The 24164-nt window shown below is 37.6% G+C and overlaps 1 protein-coding gene across 2 annotated transcripts in view; it reads right to left on the reverse strand.

The window, feature by feature from the left end:
- Nucleotides 1–24164, reverse strand: part of SMAP1 (small ArfGAP 1) — an 88130-nt gene that overhangs the window by 23800 nt on the left and 40166 nt on the right. Inside the window, exons 5-6 of one of the 2 annotated variants that reach the window (XM_035320735.1) lie at nt 24017–24091; nt 18967–19047 (exon numbers count right to left, since the gene is read on the reverse strand). In XM_035320735.1, coding sequence (XP_035176626.1) covers nt 18967–19047; nt 24017–24091 — 156 coding nt within the window. The remainder of the gene's footprint in view (nt 1–18966; nt 19048–24016; nt 24092–24164) is intronic. The other variant, XM_035320736.1, reaches the window with a different exon arrangement.

Below are 24164 nucleotides of genomic sequence, written 5' to 3' on the forward strand. Positions count from 1 at the left end.
AATATTACAGAATCACAGAACTGTAGGGGTTGGAAGGGACCTCAAAAATCATCGGGTCCAACCACCCTGCCAAAGCAGGCTCCTCAGAGCAGGTTGCCCAGGTAGGCGTCCAGATGGGCCTTGAATATCTCCAGAGAAGGAGACTCCACAACCTCTCCAGGCAGCCTGTTCCAGTGCTCCGTCGGTCTCACCGTGAAGAAGTTCCTTCGCATGTCGGTGCAGAACTTCCTGTGTTCTGTTTTGTGGCCATTACGTCCAGTTGCGTTCAACATCTTTGTTAAGGATTTCGGTGATGGGGCAGAGTCTGCTCCTCAACACATTTAGAGGTGACACAAAACAGGGGAGGAGTGTCTGGTACACCAGACAAAAACTGGCTGTTATATCAGAGGGCTGTGCTGCCATCCAGAGGGACCTGGGCAGGCTGGAGAAATGGGCTGACAGGAACCTCATGAAGTTCAGCAACCTGCATCTGGGAAGCAACAACCCCATGCACCAGGACAAGCTGAGGGCCAACCAGAAGGAAAACAGCTTGGCAGAAAAAAGACTTCAGCAGCAATATAGCCTTGCTGCTAAGAAGGCTAATGGCATTCTGGGCTTCACTAGGCAAAGTATTGCCAGCAGGTCCAGGGAGGTGATCCTTCCGCTCTACTCAGCGCTGGTGAGGCCACACCTGGAGTGCTGGGCTCCGCAGCACAAGAGACACGGACAGACTGGGGAGAGTCCAGTGACATTACAGTACGTTGATTTAAGATGCCTCTCCTATGAGGAAAGGCTGAGAGAGCTGGGACTGTTCAGCCAGGGGATTGAAGGGAGGGTGCACAGAGGATGAAGCCAGGCTTTTTTCAGTGGTACCCAGTGCCTGGACAAGAGGAACATAAGAGGTTCTGTGTGAACATCAAGAAGCACTTCTGTACTGTGCTGGTGACAGAGCACTGGCACAGGTTGTGGAGTCTCCCAGACTGGAGATGCTGAAAGCTGTCTCGCGTGACTCTTTGTTCAACCTCCTGTTCAAAAGGTGACATTCAGAGGTCCCTTCCAACCTCAACCATTCTGTGATTCTTTCAAGAGACAGAGCACATACAAATCATCAGCTATTTTATTTGCTCTCGCCAGACAGTTTTGCTAAGGCTGAAAGCCTTCCATGCTTTTAGGCACCCTAACATCATTTTAAGTCCTCAATGGAAGGGGCTAAAGCAGTCTTCTGTGGAAGACTATAGGCAAGTAATGCTTGGCATCAAACACTGTTTTCTAAGGTGCTCATCCATCTTAGCTGGTGTGATGCCAAATGCACAGAAACCACTGTTTTAGGATTGGTTTTATACCAATAAGTTCTCTCATTTCTAAGTAATCTTTCCTTTGTACTGGTTTTTGTTTCATCTCCTAGAGCCTAATCCTGAAGCTCTCTCTGAGAGATCATTTTTAGTAACATCTCTGAAGATTGCTTCAGCAATGAAATGAAAGTATCTACTGCACAAATATCATGTGATGTTCATTTTCCATACTTAATAAAAGAAAACTGGGAAAAACAATCAAGTTCAACTGCAGCAGAGGTTACAGTTGGTACGAGGCTCCCAAGAGGCATGCCAGTATGTATGGGATGATATGGAAAGGTGAGTACTAAACAGGAGTTGAGAAGGAATGGACTGGGATCAAGAATAGCTCTTTCTTCTGTTGTCTGGTCAGAATTTACCTTTATTATTCTTCTGACAAGAATGTGTGATACATGAGACTAATGCAAATGCTACTCCTTTATAGGATACCTGAATTTTGGTTTAATATTTGGGAGGTATACTAATTGTTAGAACCTTGGATAATCACAAGAGCTGTAGTGGCTGCATTTTAATGCGACAAACATACATAGCTGTGTGCTTAAAACTGATCATGTTGCTATCATTGCATCAGCTCCCACTTCCAAGTTTTTTGCTCTCACTCCATTCTCTATTTACTATCCAGTAATGAGTGACTCCCAATTTTATTCCCAAATTAATCTCCATCTACAATACAATAAAAACATACCACAACAGCGTAGCACTAAAACTTTATTCATAAGTAGTCCTTAGGTAACAAGATAAAGAATATTTTAGTATTTGAATAGCAAGTATTTAAAATTAGTTGGGAACTTCCCATAACTTTACTTCTAACAAACAAAATCAACAGTTGAGAAAATAGCTTCTACAAATAATAAGAAAAATCTCTTTCCTGTTTATGTAAAATGGAAATACAGAAATGACTATATGGATCTTAACAATTACCTCACATCTTCACTCAAAGTTAATTGGCTTGAAATTAGCAGACAGAACATTGTATGCTGGCAATATGCATATACCTCTACTTCGCAACTCGGTCAACTTTAATATTATGTGCTAAAAAGCTATCACAAACAGAATTCTTGTCCTAATGGCTGTAAAAAGCTGTCAACTGTGGATAAAATCAGGCCATCTGTAATTTATTACAATTTGTAAGCAAGTGCTTAAGCCTGCCTGAATAATTTTATGTAATGTAATTTTTCCTAAGATTCACACCAACCTGCTTCTAATCCATAGCCACATTAGGTATTATATAATCAAAATCACTTATCCATCTTGCTCCTTTGCTAGCATTTCATGGCTAAGGTTATTTTAAAATATTTGTACCGAAATCCAAGTTTTGAGTTTTGTTTTGCTCAAATTCTGACAACATCCTTCCAAGAAGGAAAGAACATAATTCTAGAGAACCACACTATTTTCATAGTATGAGAAAGTTTTCCATTCCACTGTGAAAGAATAACTCATAATTCAGCAACCTACATTTAATGATGCACTGCTGTTTTCTCCTCTGCTATTCTCTTTTCTCATTCTGTGCAGTAATAAAGGTTTAATTTGAAAAACAGGTTTTATAAGAATACTAGTTTAGACCAGCAAAAAATAAATCATTTTATTTGTCCCTACCACGTCTCAATTCAAAAAGCAAAGCTTTTATATAAACCAATATTACATTTTATTGAACACTCACAATGCATTGCTCTCAATATAACACTAATAACACCATTCTAGTTCAATCCAATTTATGTGAGACACTTCTTTGGTTTCAACTAATTCAAGAAATCAGCAAGTAACAAAGTTAATTACTCCATCACACATCAAGGTCTAGGGTTGATTTTATAGATTTGTTTCTCTCTTGTATGTTCCTCTAAAGCAAATCTTCCAGTAAATAAGAACATTTATTTGACAAGGACAAGAGACATGAAATCTGATTTACACCACATATTTTGCAAACAAATTGCCTGTATGGATCTGGCTGGGATGGAGTTAACTTTCTTCAGAGGGGCTAGTATGGTGGTGTGCTTTGAATTTCTGACTAGAACAATGTAGGTAACACACCAGTGTTTCTGACTATTGCTGAGCACCGCTTGAACAGTCTCAAGAAAGTGAAAATCACAAATCATTGTGAGTTCCCATCTGTCTTCCCATCGAAACCTAGCATACACAAGCCTCGAAGTCTTGAATTTGAGCATAACAGTTTCACACTAGCTCATCCAAAGGTGAACTCCCACTCCACTGAACTCCACTGCCTCGTGTTCTCCCAGAGACTTAGACGGCAGCTCTGCAGGAGATGGGGTTGTGAAGAACACCCGAAGCCTAAGCTGTATACTGTTGAAAGTCTGCTGTCTCAGTCAGGCACTTCATCAGATTTTGTTCAGCCAGCTATTTTTGAAGATAACCAATAAATGAATAATTCATTCAGTCTCATCAGAGAAAAGAGAAATAATGAAAGCATTGCCAAATCAATCTTCCTCCTTCCTCTGCTCAAAGATTACAGTTCAGCACGTACGATGTTGTCTACAAGAATACGGTTATCTCATGGGCAAGAGAAGAAGAAAGGTCAGTACCTGACCCTGACCAGAAGTCAAACATCTATTACATTCACACAAGTAAGAGGATGCTACAAGGTTTATTACTGGTGTTACCTATTCTGAAAACAAACAAACAATAAAAGAGGTCGTCCTCCCCAACTCACAGGATAGTGCCCACATGGATGTTTGACTACAAGGTGTACAAGATGGGTAGGGGAATGGGAAACGGAAAGCTTTATCCCAGCTTGCTTGGTGGACAGAACAGACAATGTGAGGTCTTCCTACATGAGTTAAACCCTGAAGAAAAGAATAAGAATATTCAGATCTCACAACTCCACTGCTCTTCAGTTACACCCATTCTCTCTTCTTAATCAGTATTGTAACAAAATAGGAAATCAATCCACGTTTGTGAAATGATTTAAGGACATACTACCCATTCACTGCAGTCCTTTCAGAACATTTTCAGACATGACTACACACTGCAGAGCCTATAGGTCAGTCTGAACTCTGCACTTATGAGCTACTTGTCTGCACGTTCCTTTCACCAGATTACTCTCCTCTGACAGAGGCAGCTGAGGACATTTTGCGTAAAAAGTCACAATGGTGAAACAAACTTGTTTAGGAAGGGTAGGTTCGAAAGTGCCAGCACACAGAGAACATATTGTGGTTATTTTTCATCGTAAATGACTGGCTTTGGGATAAAAGAATAATGCTGGGTAATTCGAGTGTCCATTTTCTGCTTCTGTAACTTCATGACAATTACTTCATACGTACAATTTCTAAGGGTTCAACAGTTCTAGAAGGGAAGTGACACACAGCAGAAACTGAAAAAATACTTTAAAAAAAAACAATGGAACATTAGCTGAATTCACTACCACAAGATATTCATGCAAATGATTTACGTTCAACAACAGCATTTAGGATTAAAATTTACCTTATTCTCATTTACTTTAGCTGAGAAGTATTAGAAGGGGCAGCATACATGGTGCAAGACATAGGCCACATGACTAGTAGCTCTGAAGTAGAAGTTTTAAGTAAGAGCAGTCATAAGTTACTACGGCAAATCCCTCTTTTCCTCCTTTGAAGCAAGGAATCAATCACTGTCGAAGACTGATCCATCAGCTGTCCAGTCCAGTTATCTGCTCCTATTTTCATACTTAAACATTATACACACAAAAAACCTCTCTGAACATTTTCCTCAATTTCATGCTTCAATGAAAAATTCACATGAATCTAGAATTTAGTTTGTTTCATATACATCAGACCCACTCAGGCATTTATTTCTGTACTCTACCTTAGCTACATGAGGGTTTATGAAAGCTGAAGATCCATCAAATAATTTAGTGAAAATCACTCCTAACCTACTTAAAAGCAATTTCCAGTTTACTCACTAGAGCTTATAGATGCCTCTATGCTTACTGAACAAAAGTCCTCCTTTGCTCTTTATTAGGCAGGAACTTCATGCCTTGTGCATAAAGTAATTGGATTCCTTCCTTCTTCATTACCTGCTTGCAATAAAACTTTTGAAGACAGCATAAACATTTGAGAATTCTGATATGAGAAAATAATGTTAGTCATTTACTATAAGCTTGCAGTAGGTGGGATTTTTCTGACAGCTTATATACTTTTACTATACGAGTTAGTTCAGCCAGTATCTATTTAAAGCATCACTCACAGAAGTCCCAGAACTTTTAAAGAACATTTTACAGCTTTTGTACCTTTTGTACAAGTAAATAAGTAAAAACTAAATTATTCCATAATAGTAAATTTAAATCAAGTTAAAAATGAAATGTGTTCTGTTTACCTTCCTGTAAGTTATCAGGATTTTTCTCAGACTTGTAACTAAATAAGATGAAATTCAATAACCAGACTGACGCATCAAAAACTTAGGATACTTTTAGCAAATGAACTTCCATTTTGCCTAAATTGAAAAATAATAATAATAAAAGAGCCAGAAAACAAGTACACTACATTGAAGCACCAGAGACACTACAGTGGTATCACTCTGAAGTTGCAGAGATTACAATGTCTCAGCATGCAACTCTGACGCATTTCTAATCAAGAGAAAAAACTCTGCATGTCAACCGAACAGAAGGCTGAAACTCTTCTTTAAGGAAGAATTGCCTCAAACTAACAGTTACTCCAAGGGGAAGTTCTGATTTTATTATTTAAGAGCCTACTGTGATTATCCTAATGAATCACTCTCAGACACTGAACCATTCATACTGATGTAGGTAATCTCATTTAGAGTGTTTATATCAAGCAAACCAACAGAACTGAAACACTTTTTAATTGGAATCTGCACACTTGAAGGCCATTCAGTCTGAAGGAAAACATTTTTAAGTTGTCTTTTATCTAAATTTCCATTTTAAAAGCCTCAGCATTTGATTTTATTAAATTTTTGTAGTTTAGGGCAAGTACTTGCCCTGCTTTTGGCTGGGATAGTTACTTTTCTTCCTAGTAGCTGCTATGGTGCTGTGTTTCGGATTTTTGATTAAAATAATTTGGTAACACACCGATGCTTGAGTTGTTGCAGGGCAGTGCTCACACAGAGCCAAGGACTTTCCAGCTCCTGGTGCTGCCCTGCCAGCGAGGAGCTGGGGGGGGACATGGGCAGGGCAGCTGGCCCAGGCTGGCCAGGGGATGGCCTACACCAGGTGGTGTCATGATCAGCAGTAACAGCTGGGGTAAGGAAGGAGGAAGGGGAGGATGTTGAGAGTGATGGCATTTGTCTTTCCAATGAACCACTACCCGTGATGTGCCCTGCTCTCCTGGCAGCAGCTGTACCCCTGCCTGCTGATGGGAAACAGTGAATGAATTCCTTGTTTTGCTCTGCTTGCGAGCACAGCTTTTGCTTTAAACTGTCTTTATCTCAATCCACGAGTTTTTTCATTTTACCTTTCCAATTCTCTCCCCCATCCCACTGCGGGGGGAGTGAGCGAGCGGCTGCGTGGTGCTGAGCTGCCTGCTGGAGTTAAACCAGGACAGGGCTAGCAGATCATGTACAATGTGTCGTATCTTTAGTCACCTGAATGAAAAACTTCGTGGCTGAACTATCAGACAGCTGCACCTTGATCTTGCTCCATTAATGTAGTTTCATCTGGGTCAAGGCTAAGATATTACTCATATCTATGAAATGGATTAGACTATTCTTTTGTTATCACTTCCTGACCACCCAGTACTACCATTTTAACAGAACATAAATTGTTAGCTCACGTCTCATTTACTTTAGTCAATGTATTCCAAGAAAGCTGAAAACCTTTCATGTCCCATACTTAGCTCCTTTCTAGTATCTGCATCAGACACTCTCAGGGCCCTTTTAGCCTTGTTCAAAGTAATGCAAGTAACGCAGAAGCATAATTTCTTAAAATTAAGATGTCTGTTTTTTATACTTATTGCTGAGACTACATCAGGCAAAATGCCTAAGATTGAATATAAGAATTCCAAGGGCAAGCACAAGATTTATTTATTGAGAAGATCTAAACCACAGTGGGTACACTAATTGTATATACTCATTTTCAAGCTGACAAGTTCACAATAGGGTCTCAAACAAGGGGACAAGTTCTTTCTCCCAAGAGTTTGGCACTTGAAGAAAAGCATCAAAGACTGTGTGTTTGCCAGGTAACAGTCACAAGGAGTAGGAACCTGAACAGCCAGGGATGGCAAGATTGCTGAGAAGGAGAGGCCCACAGCCTGCGTGCAGGGTAACAGTTTTATAGGGATTCTGGGGCTAAGGATGTGAGCAGAGTTTGCTGCAGCTCAGAATCTTTGAAATGACTGCATTTGAACCTAGAAATAGGGACCTGCTTACAAGGACATGCAAGGCACTAGCAAAAGCTGTTTATCAACCCTTTTCCTGTTTTGTCTTAATCTGGTCATGAAAATTGATTAGATAAAACCAAAGCATTCTACTTTTTAATCCAATAAAACCTGTTTTTACATCTTTGATAAGTAATTTTAAAGGAGAAAATCTGGACAGATCCGTCGTAAAGCTGTGGCTGATCCGGTGTCCCATTACAACATCTATAAATCAGATTAGAGTGGGAGTGTTTTAATGCACCTAAGTTTGCAAGCTGTGAAATGCAATACACGTGGCTTGCATTTCTATAAGCTATTTTAAATACACTTCAGCTTTAGAACCACATTCTGGTTATATGAACTCTGTTAAAAAGGACTTTGACTCTCCTTATACAGAGCCTGGACAATGTTACAGTAACACAGCTATACAGCTCTATTAGCTCCGGTTCCTCAGCTCATTCATAACCATGTGGCACTGAACTATGTTTTGTAAATGCATCCTGGAAAGGATTCAACTGTTTTCCAATCTTTTTTTTTTTTTTAATAACTTTCTTTCTAAAAACCTTTAGTCATACATGATATAACATCAGTGTACCCAAACGTATATATATATTTGTAATGCCTTGTTTATACAGCTCCAGACAAAAATAACCTGTTGTGGGAATGGCACCTGACTGAACTCATAGTGAAAATACAATCCAAAAGAAGCCTTGCTTTCCATCCCCATTTGTGAATACATGGTTTGCATTGTTTTCCTAATTGCATAAATTAACCTGTCACCTAATTGCATGTTAATTGCATAATTAACTTCTCTCTGCCTGATCCCCACTTTCTTTTCTCTCTGCATCCCACAAGAAGTGTTTAATAAATATTTAAGCATCATTAACTTTTCATGTCTATGGCAATGTACTAGTTTTTCCTGCCACTTTTTTCCCCTCAGTTTTGTTCTCATTTCAAATTTAACCGCTTTGAAACAATTATTTTAGAAGCTAGTTAATTTTAACCTATCACAGTCAATACCAAAATGGATTTTGCTCTACTTCAGTAAACTCTATTTTCTTTCTCTTCGCCCTTCATATTGCTGTGATTTTTTAACACCTACTAAACTGCAATGCAGTCTCACAGTCTACATCTGTATTGCAAATGGATCAAACTTATTTCTGCTTTTATTCCTCCAGTTTAAATAATAAGAACCTATGTGAAATTTCTGTGTGTTCAGAAAATGAATGTTTTAAAGCATCCCTACAAAATGTCAGGATCACTAAAACTTTAGATTCGTAGCTTCAAGGATTCTGAACTTTTACAACTGACCCTTCAAATAGATATTACAAGGCCTCCAATTCACTTATTTGTGCAGCCATTTCAATATTTATGCTCTGATTCAACCAAATCAATTTCTTCTACACCACTTAGCCTGTTTCTAAATGAAGAAAAAGGATATTTGCTATGTACATACCGGGTGAACTGAGGATTTAAGTACATATGACAAAATCCATAGGTTATCTTGAGCAGAAGTTACCCATACTACTACACAGTGTAAAATGCACTATTTGCCTAGCAGCCAAGTCTGCAGTAACTTACTGTGACATGAACTACAATATCCTCAAGCTGGGAGATAGCTTTTGCTGAGCAAAGAGATGCTACAGATTTATTTTGCTACAGTACCCTGGCAACTAGCACGGGGACCAACCACAGAACTGCCCCATTTTCTAGCTGCAGGTGCCAAGTTTATAAAGGAAAAATTTCAAGTAAGACAAATGATGTAACCCTTTTGTCAACAGAGACAGGAGGCAACTGATCGTTGGTGGGTTAACAATGTTGACATATTAGCAATTTAGCATTAAAGAGACTCTAGTTATCCAAACAACTAGGTAACTGGCTACTTAACTTTGTACCATACTTGTACCATTCAAACTCACAAATTTTTCTAAAGCAAGAAAAATTTGTCAATTTCCTTCAGATTGCATTAAAAGATCCCACCCTGTACCTTGTCTTGCTTATATCTCTATCACAGCTAGTGATATCTTCCGAATACCTTTGAGTAAAGAGTGTGAAGACATAATTAGGTAACAGGATTAATGCCAGAGCCATAAAGAGTTTTATGCAATTTTTCTAGTGCCACGAGCAACTACCAGAACATAGTAAATTCAATCTGAATAGCCTTCTTTCCTTTTAATAAAAAGCTGCACAATCAATACCTGTGTCAACTGTTAACCTAAACTGAAAGGCTCTGAAAATTTCACAATGCTGTTTGTTAACTTCTTGCTCAAAACTGTTACAATGCACTATTTAAAAAAAAATAAATTAAAAGCTAAAGCTTACATTGGATCTTTTAACATTGCCAGTGGCATCTAAAGTTATTTTTATAAAAAAAAGGTTACCATCTTTACTCTTAAGTAAGATTTACCCATCTGACAGCTCTTCCTGCTACCCAGTTCAGTTGCCCTGTCTATGCCTTACACTAGCCTAAGTTATCTCCCTCAAGGAGATAGCCTAAGCACAGTAAAATGAAAATGATCACAAAGACACTTGGCTGCTTTGCTCATGATCCAATACTTGTATTATGTTAGAAAAGCAAAGGAAGCCTATTATACAAAACGAAGTAAGATTATTATTCTAAACAACATTCTTTAACTTTTTTTTCCTGATCTCAACTTTGTATCTCATCCAATCCTTACCCTTCTTTAGATTCAATTCTGCGTCAGTACCACTTCTGTAAGTGTCACACTTTGTTCTCGCACGTGATTGATTGTACACAATTTAACCAGTACTGTAATTTTTATATGCTTTCTATGAGATTGCATATTTGCACTTTGAATCATGCATGCTCCTATGGTTCAAATGCCTCAAAATGAGTAAGACTTGGTCATACAGATGTTTTTAATCTAAAGATAGTGTCCATCTGCAAATAAGGCTGATTTAAGTTCAAGCTAATTTAAGCTCATGCTTTTCTTTTCATTAAATATAGGTAAGTATATGTAGATTCATACATATAAAACCATGTCATGTACCTCATGTAATGTACGTCAGCACTTACTCCAATTTAAAATTGATGCATAAAAGTGAAAGTTGCAGTATAACATACTCCAGCAATTCTGCATGAGTTGCCTTCCTAAATGTCTCAAGGTTATACAGAAGAAAGATGAAGCTTATCACAAGTAAGCAGGAGAAACCTGAAAATGCCATCTGTTAGTATGTATTATCAACCCCAAAACCAGGTCTGTTTTAGGTTTTGACTCCATATGCAGGAAAAACAACTGAGGATCAACTAAAACGAAGCACACATAGGAATATGTTTTGGTTAAAAACAGTTTAGAAAATTAAACAAAGGCAAATTTAACCAAAGTGGCCCAAACCCAAGCTTGTTTTCATAGTTTTAAGATTCCATTTATTTAGAAATAATAACATCAAAACTATGTTATGCCATGGAGCAGAGTTGAGAGAATCAAGCAGATACAGAGAAAGCACTCTGCACTGAAGAGAAAAAAAAAATGTGATACCATGTGATATGGTTGACTCTTCTTCCAAAACTAAAAAAAAAGTCCTTGCCCTCCCACCCCCCATATGACAAAACAAGGCTTTCTTTCAATTGCTTCTACCTACAATATTTATTTCTTAATATCTTTGTCTACAACTCTAATAAGTAATAATACACATGGCATTTTATCTGTGAAAGACTATTTTTCAAAGCAATCCTTAAACACAAGTAATACTTTGTTCCCTGCACAAAAAAAAATGAATTGCACAGCTTTGGGAAGAAGAATCATGTTGTAAACCATTCAACAGAAGCAATAAAACAACTCAAAAATAATCTGGTCTATTCCAAAACACTGGAAAGGTATGATTAAAAATATAAAACCAGCCTGCACAGGTCCATAAAATGCAGAACAAGCATAAAAAACAGAACAAGCCTGAAAACTCTTTACCCTCTGTGGAAGCTGAAGGCAGAGAAACAGGTTGCCCTATGTCTTACCACTTATTCCTGAATCCTGAGCTCTAGCTCAAATCTACTTTATTTGAATCTGTGAGCACAAGCACTAAATACATAAAAAAGACTATGCAGTTATAGTGCAAAACCTGTTTATTTCTCTGTTCCTCTGATAAACATTCAATTGCTTTTATTTTAACATTAAATTTATAACATTTTATGTAAGATTATAAAGAAACACTATTAAAAATGAAATCATTCAGGAAGTCAAAATTGTGGTTATAGGGCTTGGAGAACATGAGTAACTATTCAAGTGATTTAGCAGATCCCATCAATCACATCATAATCAAGAAAACATTTACAATACCAATGATTTAATTCTGTATTTACATTTTATCGTTGGGTCAATATGCATCAAGTCAAGATACTCCTACAGCTTAAAAGTAAACACCTAAGTATACCCTCCTCCATCAAACTGGTGTTTAAGTGGAGATCAAAATTTTAGCAAGTTTTCATTCTTCCAGCCAATGGGGACTAATACTCAATCTTGACTCACTTGCCTTGATGGGTTGACTTTTGTTGGGAGATTTACCTGCCTTTGGAGGGTGAGGGGACAACACAACTACAGTAGGTTCTTCCTCTCCAGTGAAAGAACATTTGACACTGTTTCTGCTATATGAAGTGGAAAAGCTGCTAACACAATATGCCCCCACTTCTACTTGAGGGGTTTGCTAACACTTTTAAAGTGCAAATAAACTTGTAGGTACCTCCATAACACTGGCCATCCAGTACAAGTTGGTCCTACCTGGACAGAGGCAGCAGCTTACTCTTACTGCTGAGATTAAGCTGGCAATTTAGTCCTCAGTTTGGGGAAGAAAAATATAATTTGATAGACTGCCACTAAAAGATAGCCTCTAACTGACCCATTCCTGTCACTTAAATCAACTCTATGCATAAGAGCCAATTTCAAACTCAAAATGCAATATAATAAAGCAAATTAAACTTGGTGTCAAACAGTACTTCTGTTAATCAAGTTAACTGCTGCAGTCCTTTAGAAACATTCACGCTGGTATGTTCATGAGAATAAAAAAAACACCTTAACTCTGAATATCATTATTAGTTTGCAAAAGCACAAGTAATTAGTGAAGGCAAAAAAAACACCTTGTTCTTTACATCCTAACCATTTAACTTTACTGTCCAAACAGAACAAAATCTGTCTTGACAGGGCCCATTTTCAAAAAATCAGATTACAAGCCTCAATATGCAATATTTTACAGAGAACCCATCACAATGTTTTCATGAAAGCCTTCAACTGATGCAAAGTCTTTAAAATAAACACCATAAAAAGCTATACTGTGCTGAATCCAAGCACTTACAAATCACTCAGTGACACGGACTTAGCTGAACTTTGTAATTTAGGGTATCACTACTGGCTAAATGCTGGATTGCTAGCACTCAAGCACATCAGGTTTCCTTCATTTAAAAATTAGTTCTCTATACAAAGTTGAACCCTACAAAAATCTGAATGTTCTAGCCATATGGATTTTCTCTTCCTTATTTTGGAAGCACTCAAACTTCAAGACATCACACCGATTTTTGTCTGAATTTGTACTGCAGATGGATATATAATGTATGTTTCGGGGAAAAAAAATAAATTTGCCTTAGTCATTCTGATATTTAGTAAGTCTCATTCATAAAACTCAATCCAAGTTCTCTGTTCTAAATCAAGCATTGTGCAATACAAGTACCTTTACTAAATGAAGTATTACATCCTTAATAGGCCTCACTTATTAAGAAGTCCTGCCAAATGCATGAAGTGTTTCCTGTCCGTTCTGTAGAGATCAGATTCCATTTGATTATCCACAACCACCACCTTCCTGACTCCATTCTGCGCAGCTTTAATCACCAGGTTGTATTGTACCCCATCCCTCCTTTCAGTGGACACAGGTACAAGATGGATGGAGCGCACACTGCACAAAGCAGCAGCATGGAACTTACCTTAAGTACTCCTTTGTGCTAGAAGTGGAGGCTCTACACAAAAGGAATGCACAGTTTTAGTTCCAAAAGCTACTAATGAGGCTTTGGTAGCTCCCTTACACACTAGTAGACTACTTAGGCTAGGTAAATTTACCATATGGCTGTAAATTGAACACATTCAATTTCCTGAGGATGAATATGTCCTTCTCAGTAGAAATACTAGAAATAAAAAGGAGTTCAGTGTTTTGTTCCCAAAGTAAAAACTAGCTCAATCAGCTTTGGCATAAAAGGAAAACAAAAAAAATTGTGGCTGATTTAGGAAAGTTAACCCATTTTGACTGTGCAAAGGACTAATTAATAACAAAGGAAAGCTACTCAGCAGCTGATGAAAGGGTGGGCAGGATGATGAAGATTAAAAGATGGCTACTGAAAGCTTAGTTAGTTTTTCCTCAAAGAAATTAATTTTTTTCACATGTTACCATCAGTGAAATACATAGGACTAGTGGCAGACTATAGACTACTTCCCTCCCCCTTCACAAAATGGCTCTTAAAGCATCAGATTTTTTTTAAGCTAATTTAAAATCTTACTCATAATTGCATTTACAAAACATCTAAAAATTTCCTTCAGTGCATGACAGTCTCTCTTGTGCTATTACTCTTGCTGTTGGCTCTTACAAACATTATGAAACACATGAGTAGCCCTATTTCTGTATTCTTGGGATTCAATATATTTTATATTGCTATTTATATTGGTATTTCTGTTGCTCACAAACAAACTGGGCTTTGGCTGGACATCTCAGCTCCACGTGATCAGTCCCCAGTTTTCATGTCAAAAAGAATTGTACAATGATTATTCCAGCAGTTTTCTTACAATCTTTTCTCAAAGCAACTCTAAAGGTAAGGTTATTTAAAGCATGAGGAAAAAAGAAACTAAGTCTGTAACTGTGGAAATGACACAAGCAGAGGGGGAAGAAGTACCCTGGGTTTCTGAGAGACGAGAGCATTCACTGAAAGAGTGGTGTTGGAGTGCTGGAGATGGCAGATTTTGGTCCCTGCCGGCTTCAGAAAAGACGTTAATGAAAGACTTTAAGCTGAAAATTGATGAATGCCAGAAGACCTTGCTGGGAGACACTAAAAATGTGAGTTACTGAATACTGAGAGAGTAACGTGACAAGTAGTTCTACTTTTATCCTTAAAGCATCATCTTGCTTATTCTGAGCAGAATCAGTTGGCAGTGAATGAAAGGAAAAGAGGATACAAGAATATCCCCAGAGAGTCCAGGGCTCGTTAGGTCAACCGCTCCTAGAATAAGCTGCCAGATTTCTGAAGAGTATTCCTTCAGTAGTGCCTTAACTCCTAAAGTATGTCCCCTTATACTTACTAGATGGTTATTTATTGTGTTCAAGGAAGTTTGCAATTTCACACAAAATGAGAGATTTTATTTCCTGTTCCTTATTAAAGTTAGAAATTCAAGATCTTTATTCCTCATGCTCCAGCTCTCTGCCCACCCTTATACAGCATTATTACTTCCCTTTAATTTTGGAACTGCTTTATTTAAAACCTGGATATGAATTTGTGAAATGAGTGTGCTGGCAAAGTAGCACCCATCTCCTCTGACTACTAATATAATCTGCCAACAGTTATAGCTCAAGAGGCCTTCAAGTCACTTGTAACTTCCCATTTAAAACTACGTGCCAGTCTTCTGTGTTATTAGAAGCTCTAGCTCAAACCATGGAAATAATATTTCATTGAAAATTAATATGATTTGTTCTTGGAAGGCACCCCCTTAAAGCCAAAAGATACTTAAAAGTCTAAAAGGACTAACATTTACCCATACTTTACTTTCATCTTCCCGAGGCGTGCCGATAATCGTATTTTAACTGTCCAAGTAGCAACGTTCCAAAAAATTGTTTTTCAAACCTTTGTAAAGATGATCTAACAAAGGCATTAAACCCCTTAGAGTACAATTTTGACATCCCAGAAATCCTCGTTATACTGATTAATTTTCTGTAATTTAAAACACAAATATGAATCCAGACAAATTACCGTACCAGCCCTATTTGAAATATTCAGCCCATATTAGAAATTCCAAAACCAAATATAAAATTGTAGCTTCCTGACACGATAGGTTAGTATATAATCTCATGTATGCTGAACATCTAGTATTCCAATTATTACACAGGTTTCCTGTAGAAACTGAGGAGTGTTGACACTGAACACTGTAGTTTGTATTGGTAGCTTAGTTATATTATGACAAGTCTTAAATATCATCTTTAGAAAGACACAAAATACTGCTGAATCAATGAAGCCTTCAATATAAACTTTGATATCTATTGGTGAAGAGAAGTTTACTGTATAGGAATAAGAACAGTTTCATCAACTGAGACCTGTGACCAACAAGTATACCGTACTATAGGATCAAATGAGCACTTAGGATGAAAGCTAACTCCCTGTCTTTTCTGACCGCTATCAGCCTATTACCAACATGAAAAAACGTCAGACCACTAGACCAGGCTTTATGAAGCACCAGAAGCTATAATTAATAACAAAGATTACAACATTACTATTTCAGAGTAAGATTTCATGAGGTAGATCTCAATTAGACTGAAAATAAATCATTACAACTGCCAGTAGCTTGGCAATACCACCATTTTTTAGAAACTGCAGGATCTGATGTGGAACATCACAGTGTTGGCTATTCCCAATAAAACACTAACCACTGGGCTAGACTCATTCTGCAGCTGACATAGTAAGATCTTGTTAAAATAGAAATTACCCAGCCATTTTGTCACAGAAAATGGAACGGCCCAGAAAAATCGAGTCAAGGCCAAGTATCCTTGCTACTCACTGTTCTGCAGTAGATCTTGTTTCGACCTTTAAGAGATTCCTAATTACCTGACACATTAATGCAATATGGAAATAATGCAGTTTACTAAAACCATGTTACAAGCTTTGTGAAAATGCAAGAGAAATAGGGTTAGATAGTCAGCTTGTGAAAGACTAAAGATCAGTTAGTCACGAGTGAAAGGCTCTTGTCAACCACAGGAGCAGATTAGTTGGTTCTTTGATGCAGAGGCTAGAACATAAGCACTGAATGTGAACATTTTGCTTTTGTTTTTCAAGTTGTTGTTTTTTTAAACTCTTGTTTCCAAAGCTAACAAACTTAAACTCAGTATAAGATAAAATCAACACTAGGAACTCATGGGAAGGAGTATATCATTTTCGGAAAGCTATCTGAAGTTTTCTATAGCTTCATTTCCAGTTTTTTGCTAGCGTAAAGCCTACCCCGCCCCCCCCCAGTCTTCATTGACTCTTCTATAGGATGGCTAAAACACTGCTTGAATCATCTTAATCAACAAAATTCCTATAAAACTGACAACTGCTTGGTCACGTGCTTTTACTTTATTGACTTTTCAAGCCTGGAATGTCTACACTTGAGGTATACCACGCCTGATGAAAGTGACCAGTGACTGCACATACTAAGTGTCCAAAGAATTCTTAAGTTGTTTCCTTCTTCAGAAAGCTCGGAACAGGGATAAACTGCCATCTGCTGCTTGTGTTGGTTGCTGGGAATATCACACTGTGGTCAAGACTCCATCATCCTCCTACTGATTCAACACGCAATATTTAAGATACTCTGCAGTCAGTCTTAGCTGGACACAAAGTCCATCAGTATTAGTCAAACTATGAAGAACATTATTGTTTATGATATCCTGAAGCAGAATCACACACACAAAAAAAACAGCAATGTATGACTCTACATACATAAATAAAAACCTTCTGATCCTCTATCTCACCAGTACTTTCCAATGGAAACACAAGCATTCAATATAGGTCTCTCTCCCTTTGATTCCAGAAATTGACTGCAATTTTAAAGTAATGTTTAGAGTTGGTATCTAAAGATAGTGTATTTTGAATGATCCTTAAAAGCCTTGAAAAGCCCCAGCTTAAAGAATCTTTTAAATCAAACAGACACGTAGATGAGTTTCATTGGAGCAACCACTGCTGTTGAACTAGTAATGAAATAAAATGCATGGCATGCTCAAACATTTTGCAGCTGTGACAACAGCACTATTACCTAATACAGACGTATTTACAAAATGCCACATTTTGTAGCACAAGCATTTTAAATCAAAATATTCCTTTTTCTTGCTTAATCATTTAACTGGTAACATAATGACATTAGACATCAATGACATTAGGACATGATCATGGATATCTCATCATGTTAACATAAATCCTATCAGTAGCATTTGATTTGGGCTTTACGTCAAGCGTAAGGGTAACCCCTCAGCTGTAACCGTGCACTGCTGTCCTTTCTTTTCACTTTAATCAAGTAGTCCTTGCCATGTGACAAGTCACCCTTGCAAAAGCAACTCCTCCCTCCCCACAACCAACACAAGACATCTAGGCTTTAAAAAGTTAATGTTTAGAAACCACAGCAGTATTTTTAGCCCATACAACTGAATTATATTGTTCGAATCACGAGAATAAAATGCTTAATTTGGCTGGATGCAAAAAAACTATACTTTTACAAAATTTCAATGATCAAAATTTTAATACTTATATTACCACCCATAAACATGCTTTGACCTCCTACCATATGTGTAAGGATATCCTCTCCCACTAGCTCACTGAAGACTGGCATTGTCATAACGTCTGTTTTGTTATTCCAAAACTGCTTTCCAATTCCAGAAAAAAAGGTATTTAAATTGGGGAGGGATTTTTCCCCATCCACAGATGCATATACGCAGCAGATATGAACATACTAATGGAGTCACCTAATTGGTGAGAGGACATTTGTCTCAGAAGAAACTGTTGTATCTAATACTTAAATTATCCCTTCTATTTCTGTTAATATTAACTCCACAAGCAGTGTACATCAGTGCACATGAAATTTTAAATGTACCTACGTTGCTAAAGCTGCTCATTACGCTTTAATATAGCTGCTGAAAAAAAGCAGCTTAAGCTGGTTTGTCTGTCACGTTTTTTCAAATATTTTCAAGTTACCTAGATTGAAGTTATTAATTCAATTTTATAATTATACACTTGCTTAAATTGATTCATTTAAGAAAGATAGCATTAAATGATCACACAGTGCTCAACAAAGCTGCAAATTTTCTTTGTAAGAATATTGACAGCACATCTTAAAAACCTTAATCATCTGAGCTGAAATCTTAACAAATCCTAACTCACTTCCCTGCTCCACCAAACACATTCCTCATCAAATGGTCAACCAAACATTGGTATGCAAGTAGAAGTACAAACATGAAGTAAACCATTCATGTAGATTATCTAGATAACCACTCATGTGGGTACATGTGTATATATATTATTTTCTCTGCAACTAAAAATTTCATTTTTTGAAATCCTCATACGTCTAATACTACATGTAATTTTTAAGTAACTGGGAAAAAGAAAGTATTCTTACCTTTTCAACTGCTACTTGTTTAGATGTTTTTTCTGATTCTTTCTCTCTCTTTTTCTCTTCTTTCTTTTTTTCTTTTTCCTTCTGAAAAATAAGTAAAAGCATTTTGCTAGTACTCAATAACAATACATTTGCAAACATACTGCATGTCCAGTTATACAGAAAAAAGGTCTTCAACTAGTCCCTTTCAATTCAGAGTCTCTTTTTATCTGTTCTGCTTTCAGAAGTATCTTTTGTTCAAATAGTACTACCAAAAATATTTTTTTTTCAAATTTAAGAAAATACTATTTTGCCTTCTCATTTGCATTTCATCTGCATATAAGCAGAAAGTAAAAGGAATCAGTGTTGCTTTTTCCTGAGCCAAGGAGATCTGGAAAGAAAAAACATCTCTAAATGCCCACAGAAAACAGTTGTGGAAAGGCCACATATTTGCAAAAAGAAAAAAAAAAAAAAGAGAAAAGCAAAAAATAAAATAAAATAAAATAAACTTACTAAAGCTTATTTCTTCCTTTTTACCTGATTTAGCCACTTCACATAACCTCCTAAAGAAACCTTTCCACAATAACTTTGTTTTTGCAGCTATCCCTTACTACTCACTAGCATCTCACTAATAGTGATGTCCCATGCAAAGAAGAGAAAGAACCAGGTCTGCCATCTTTGACTGGTACCAAAGATTCTTAGCATCAAAGGAATTACTTTCCTTGCATCATCCATAATTTTATAAATCAGAATCTGACTTTAATTTCTGTTTCAGAAATATGGAAAAAAGTATCAAAATATACAAGCAAGCAGGTTTTTTTTAAGTTCCTCCTGAAAGATCCAGAGAACATTCAAGACAACGGCATCAAGAATTTTCATGGCACAGAAGGCTTTCCTATAAGAGTCATCTACATAAGCTGATTTCAGTGCAGAAAAGGAAGAGGGAGACAGCAAAAAATACACTATCACAGATTTACCATCTTGAGGATGCATTTAGAGAGTACTAAGGAATTTCTTTTTGAGTTCCAGTATACGAATATGGGGCTATCATACAAAGACAACATAGAACAAGACTGGAAATAAAATCAAAGCAAAAGGAACTATTTTCTTTATACTTAAACCATAGAATTCCTTGCTACAGGCCATTCAGCTGTTGGGAATTTACATGGGTTGATTTGGCAATCAGACAATTTCATGGAAGAAAAGCCAACAATTGCTAATAAATTTATAGAAACTACCGTATTTTAGGTTATGCTAGATCTAGCAACACCTAACACCATAAAGTTTGAGTTACAGAGGGAAGTCCCTGAAATCTTCAGCTGAAAGCTTGTGGTTCTTTTGCTCTGTCATTTAAGTAAGGTGACAAAAACAACAATGGACAACAGATAAAGTAGTGACATGGGGTAGAAACCAAAGTGGATTTGGTGGCATCTACTATGGAAGGAGTGGAGGGTACTCTGATAACCTCTCTCAGTACAGTTTCCAAGCTGACGGAAGAACTATAATAAGATAACATGCGTGTAACCTTCTGCAGAGTTACCCATTTTTAAAAGCTGATCTAGTAGTCTTAGAAATACAATACTCACGAATATAAAAAGTTGACTTCAGCCATATAAGAGACTTAATGAGTCATAAAACATTAAGTTGTTCCAGAACGAAAACATAAGAGATCACTTTCCTTTAAAAGGATCATAGTGACACTACAGAAGTCGTGGCTGATTTATTAACTCAAAACTCTTACAGATCAGGTCTGACTGAAGAACAGCATAAAACACAAGGCACCATTCACAACATACAGAAGCTGTAGACCTTTTAGGCCCGTGCTCTGTGCTTTGACACGTTAGCTGTGATTTTTAGACTGGGCAATCTTGGTTCAAAACGGCAGGACACCTCACTTCTAATGGCAGTGGCAACCATCACCACATGCTGACCGCCCAGCCCTGGGGCTGAGGGGAGGGCCTGGTGCTGCTCCCTGAGATGGAGGGCGAGGGCGCATGGGAGGTGTGCCTGGGTAGATGGACTGCTCTGCCTGGCGGCCAAGCTTCTGGAAGAGCTGGGGAGACTGAGAAGCATCCAGGAATCTGAAAAGGTGATACATCAGTGGAGCCATGCTCTGCTTTCTCAGGTATGCATGTGCCAACCTGGGCATCTGATCTGCATCGGGAGCAAGGCAGCACCTTGAGGGACATGAAGGAGTGGAAGCAAGTTACCGTGTGGAACTGAAAGAGGAGCTGTCTGCCTGCTCAGTTTCCACTACTGAAGAGGTACAAGGCTCTGGGAGTGGCAGACAAGGAATGTGAAAAGAGGGAAGAAGAGATATCCATGTAAATTGTCCCTCCAAGGTCAGATCAACCAAGGCCTCACAGCAAGCACAGCACCAAGACCAGCGCTGTGAAGAAACGACAGCGAGTTGTAGCTGTAGACGACTCCACTCTCAAGGGACTAGAGGCTCCCATCTGCAGGCCAGACTCTTTTCACGGAGAAGTCTGCTGCCTCCCCAGGGCTCAGATCAAAGATGTTACCAGGAAGCTTTTGAGTGTAATGCACCCTTCAAACTATTGCTTCAAGCTGTGTATTCATTGCAGTGAATGGGGCTACACCTGGCTGGCAGTCACCAATGGTGTTGCTAGCTCTGACACTAGGATTTTTGTTTTAAGGAACTCAAAGAACACTGTCTTCACAGCTTCAAGTAACGTTTTCAAAAGCTTCACTGTATTTACCAGATGGATTGAGATTATTCAACAGAGGTTTCTCAAGTAACCCCTGTGTATTATTTAATCTTGTATTAACTTCATCTCTGATCCTGAAGAGTGAGCCTATCACATAAACACAGGTAGCTGTGACTCAAGCAACAGGAAGCAGTGATCACAACCACAAAACTGCACCACAGGGTGGGAAAGTGGTTTTGGAATGTCAGTTTTGAAGAAAAGATGCAGAGATCAATTAATATTTTAGTGAACTATTAGGAAGACAAAATGAGCACACCAGTCCAAAACAGAGGACAAGCCAGCACTGCACCTCACCTGTGGCAGTGTCAGGTATACAAGAAAAAGCTTACTGGGATAAGTATAGAGAGCAGTGTTTTATGTTGAAGCCATCGTAATAACCTGAGATTTGCAGGCTTACTGAACTAAGATTGCAAATGCACAGCCATGCCTTTCAAATGAAGCTTAATCTTCCTTTCATTATTGCATTACTGATTCCAGCACCAACTCGCATTCTAAACACTCCCCAAATCCTGTGACTGCAATAACATATAGTGCACAAATATACTGTTGGAACAATACTTTTGTTTTCCAGAAGTCTTTTATCCCTTTTCTCCCTGCCTTCTCAACTTGAATAATTTAAGTACACTTAACCTCCTCCCTTATGGAAGCTCTTTCATGTCCTAGACAATATTTGTTTCTTCTCCTCTTGGAAAAGGTTGTTGGAAATATCATAGCAGTACGTACTTTTCAAATACTGTACCGTAAGTTTACTAGAATATAAGTAAAAGCAGAAAAAGTTTTTTGCATATGATCTTCTTCAAGGTGTCCTGATTTGCAGATTTTTTTTTTTTTAACACTTTAAAATATTTTGTTACAGAAACTTCATTTCCAGGGGAAGAAGTATCAGAAAATATTTTTTTTCCAGACTTCAGGAAAGAAGAGAGCTTGCGTTAAGCTTCATATGGCGAATGCTCGATAAATGTGACCAAATATAAAAAAGAAATGCCCTTATAAAACTCCTGACTTCTTCATAGTGAAGATGTGAAGACAAACTGTTCACCAGTGTTTCCACCTCCATACCCCACCAAGCCCACAGGACCTCTCTCAATTCCCAGATACTTTATTTTTGCTAAGAACATTTTCACCGAGGACTTAAAAACCCATAACTCTATCTTCACACTTCACAAGTCCAACATGCAAGCTTTCTGCTTCAGCTCCGTTAGATAAAAATGAATTCAGACTAAATAAAAGCATTTCTCAGAGGCTGTATTCATGCCAGAACTTCAACTCAAGTGTTTCATTACTTGCAAAATTAGTCAAAAGACACTATCAAGATCATAACATGAAATTGTCTTTGTACTGGTCTTAAATTCTAAGCAAAAATCATTCATTTTTCCCCAAGATTCATTTCCAACAACATGGCATACTAGCTACATAGCAGAACTTTTAAATTTGAATACAAGAGAGGAGGTTAAGAAACGAAAGGTGAGTTTAATTATAGAATGGCAGCTGAGATTCCTGCTACAACATCAAAAGCATGTCACATTCCCCAAGGCTTGTGGTCTTGTCCATGACACTAACTTAAATTTTAATTAATGTTAAATATAGCTGAACTAAAATAATTTATAACATCTGGTCACATTTTCTTTATCTAGAAGAAACAAGCATGATTTACATTTAGATCATAACTTTTTTCATATACTGTATACAGTCTCAATTTAGAGTGAAGTATACAAAAGAACCTAGCATTTCATTATTGTTATGAATCGTAACATTTACCAGACTTTCAGGCAAATGGTATCTCAACCCCTACCTGTTTGTGTGTGAAAATTCAAAGGCCCTTCTACACAGTAAACATAACTTTAGAACACGCACACATACCCCAACCACGTAAGTTAACAGAAATACAGAATTAATTCCATGACCCTCATCTCCAAGGAGACCGAAATCAATGGCTGGAATAGCACTGATCATTTAGGTTCTGAAATAATTAATATACAGAGTTATCAAGAACTATTCCTGAGGAGAAAGGACAAAGTCACTCATGCCCATTAGCTTGGAATTTAAAAGTTTTTCCACACAGCGCTAAGACACTAAACCAGAGCAAAACCTGAATTTTGACATGTAAAATCTGAATTTCAACATGTAAATGTTAGCACATATCACTCACACATATGTTTTGTCCCACTCTATCAGTTCTTTTAATTTATCAAGCCCAGGGGCAGAGAAGTACTTTAAATGCCTGAAGTATTACTAACATTTCAAATTACCTAGTTAGCTCAATTTACCCTATAGCAATGCAAACATTTGTGCAAAGGAGCATAGTAGATAATCTGACAAGAGTTCCACCAGAAAACCCAATATACCTCTGCTTTGCTCTTCTCAGCAGCAGCTTGCAGAGGAGAGGATGTCAAAGGTTGAGCAGTATCAGAAGAGGATATCTGTAGAAAATAGAGGAAAGAAACAAGAAGGAAAATAAGCAAGAATAGGTGGGAGATGGGTGGATGGGGAACA

The sequence above is a fragment of the Oxyura jamaicensis genome, chromosome 3, assembly GCF_011077185.1.
Source record: "Oxyura jamaicensis isolate SHBP4307 breed ruddy duck chromosome 3, BPBGC_Ojam_1.0, whole genome shotgun sequence".
Taxonomy (NCBI): domain Eukaryota; kingdom Metazoa; phylum Chordata; class Aves; order Anseriformes; family Anatidae; genus Oxyura; species Oxyura jamaicensis.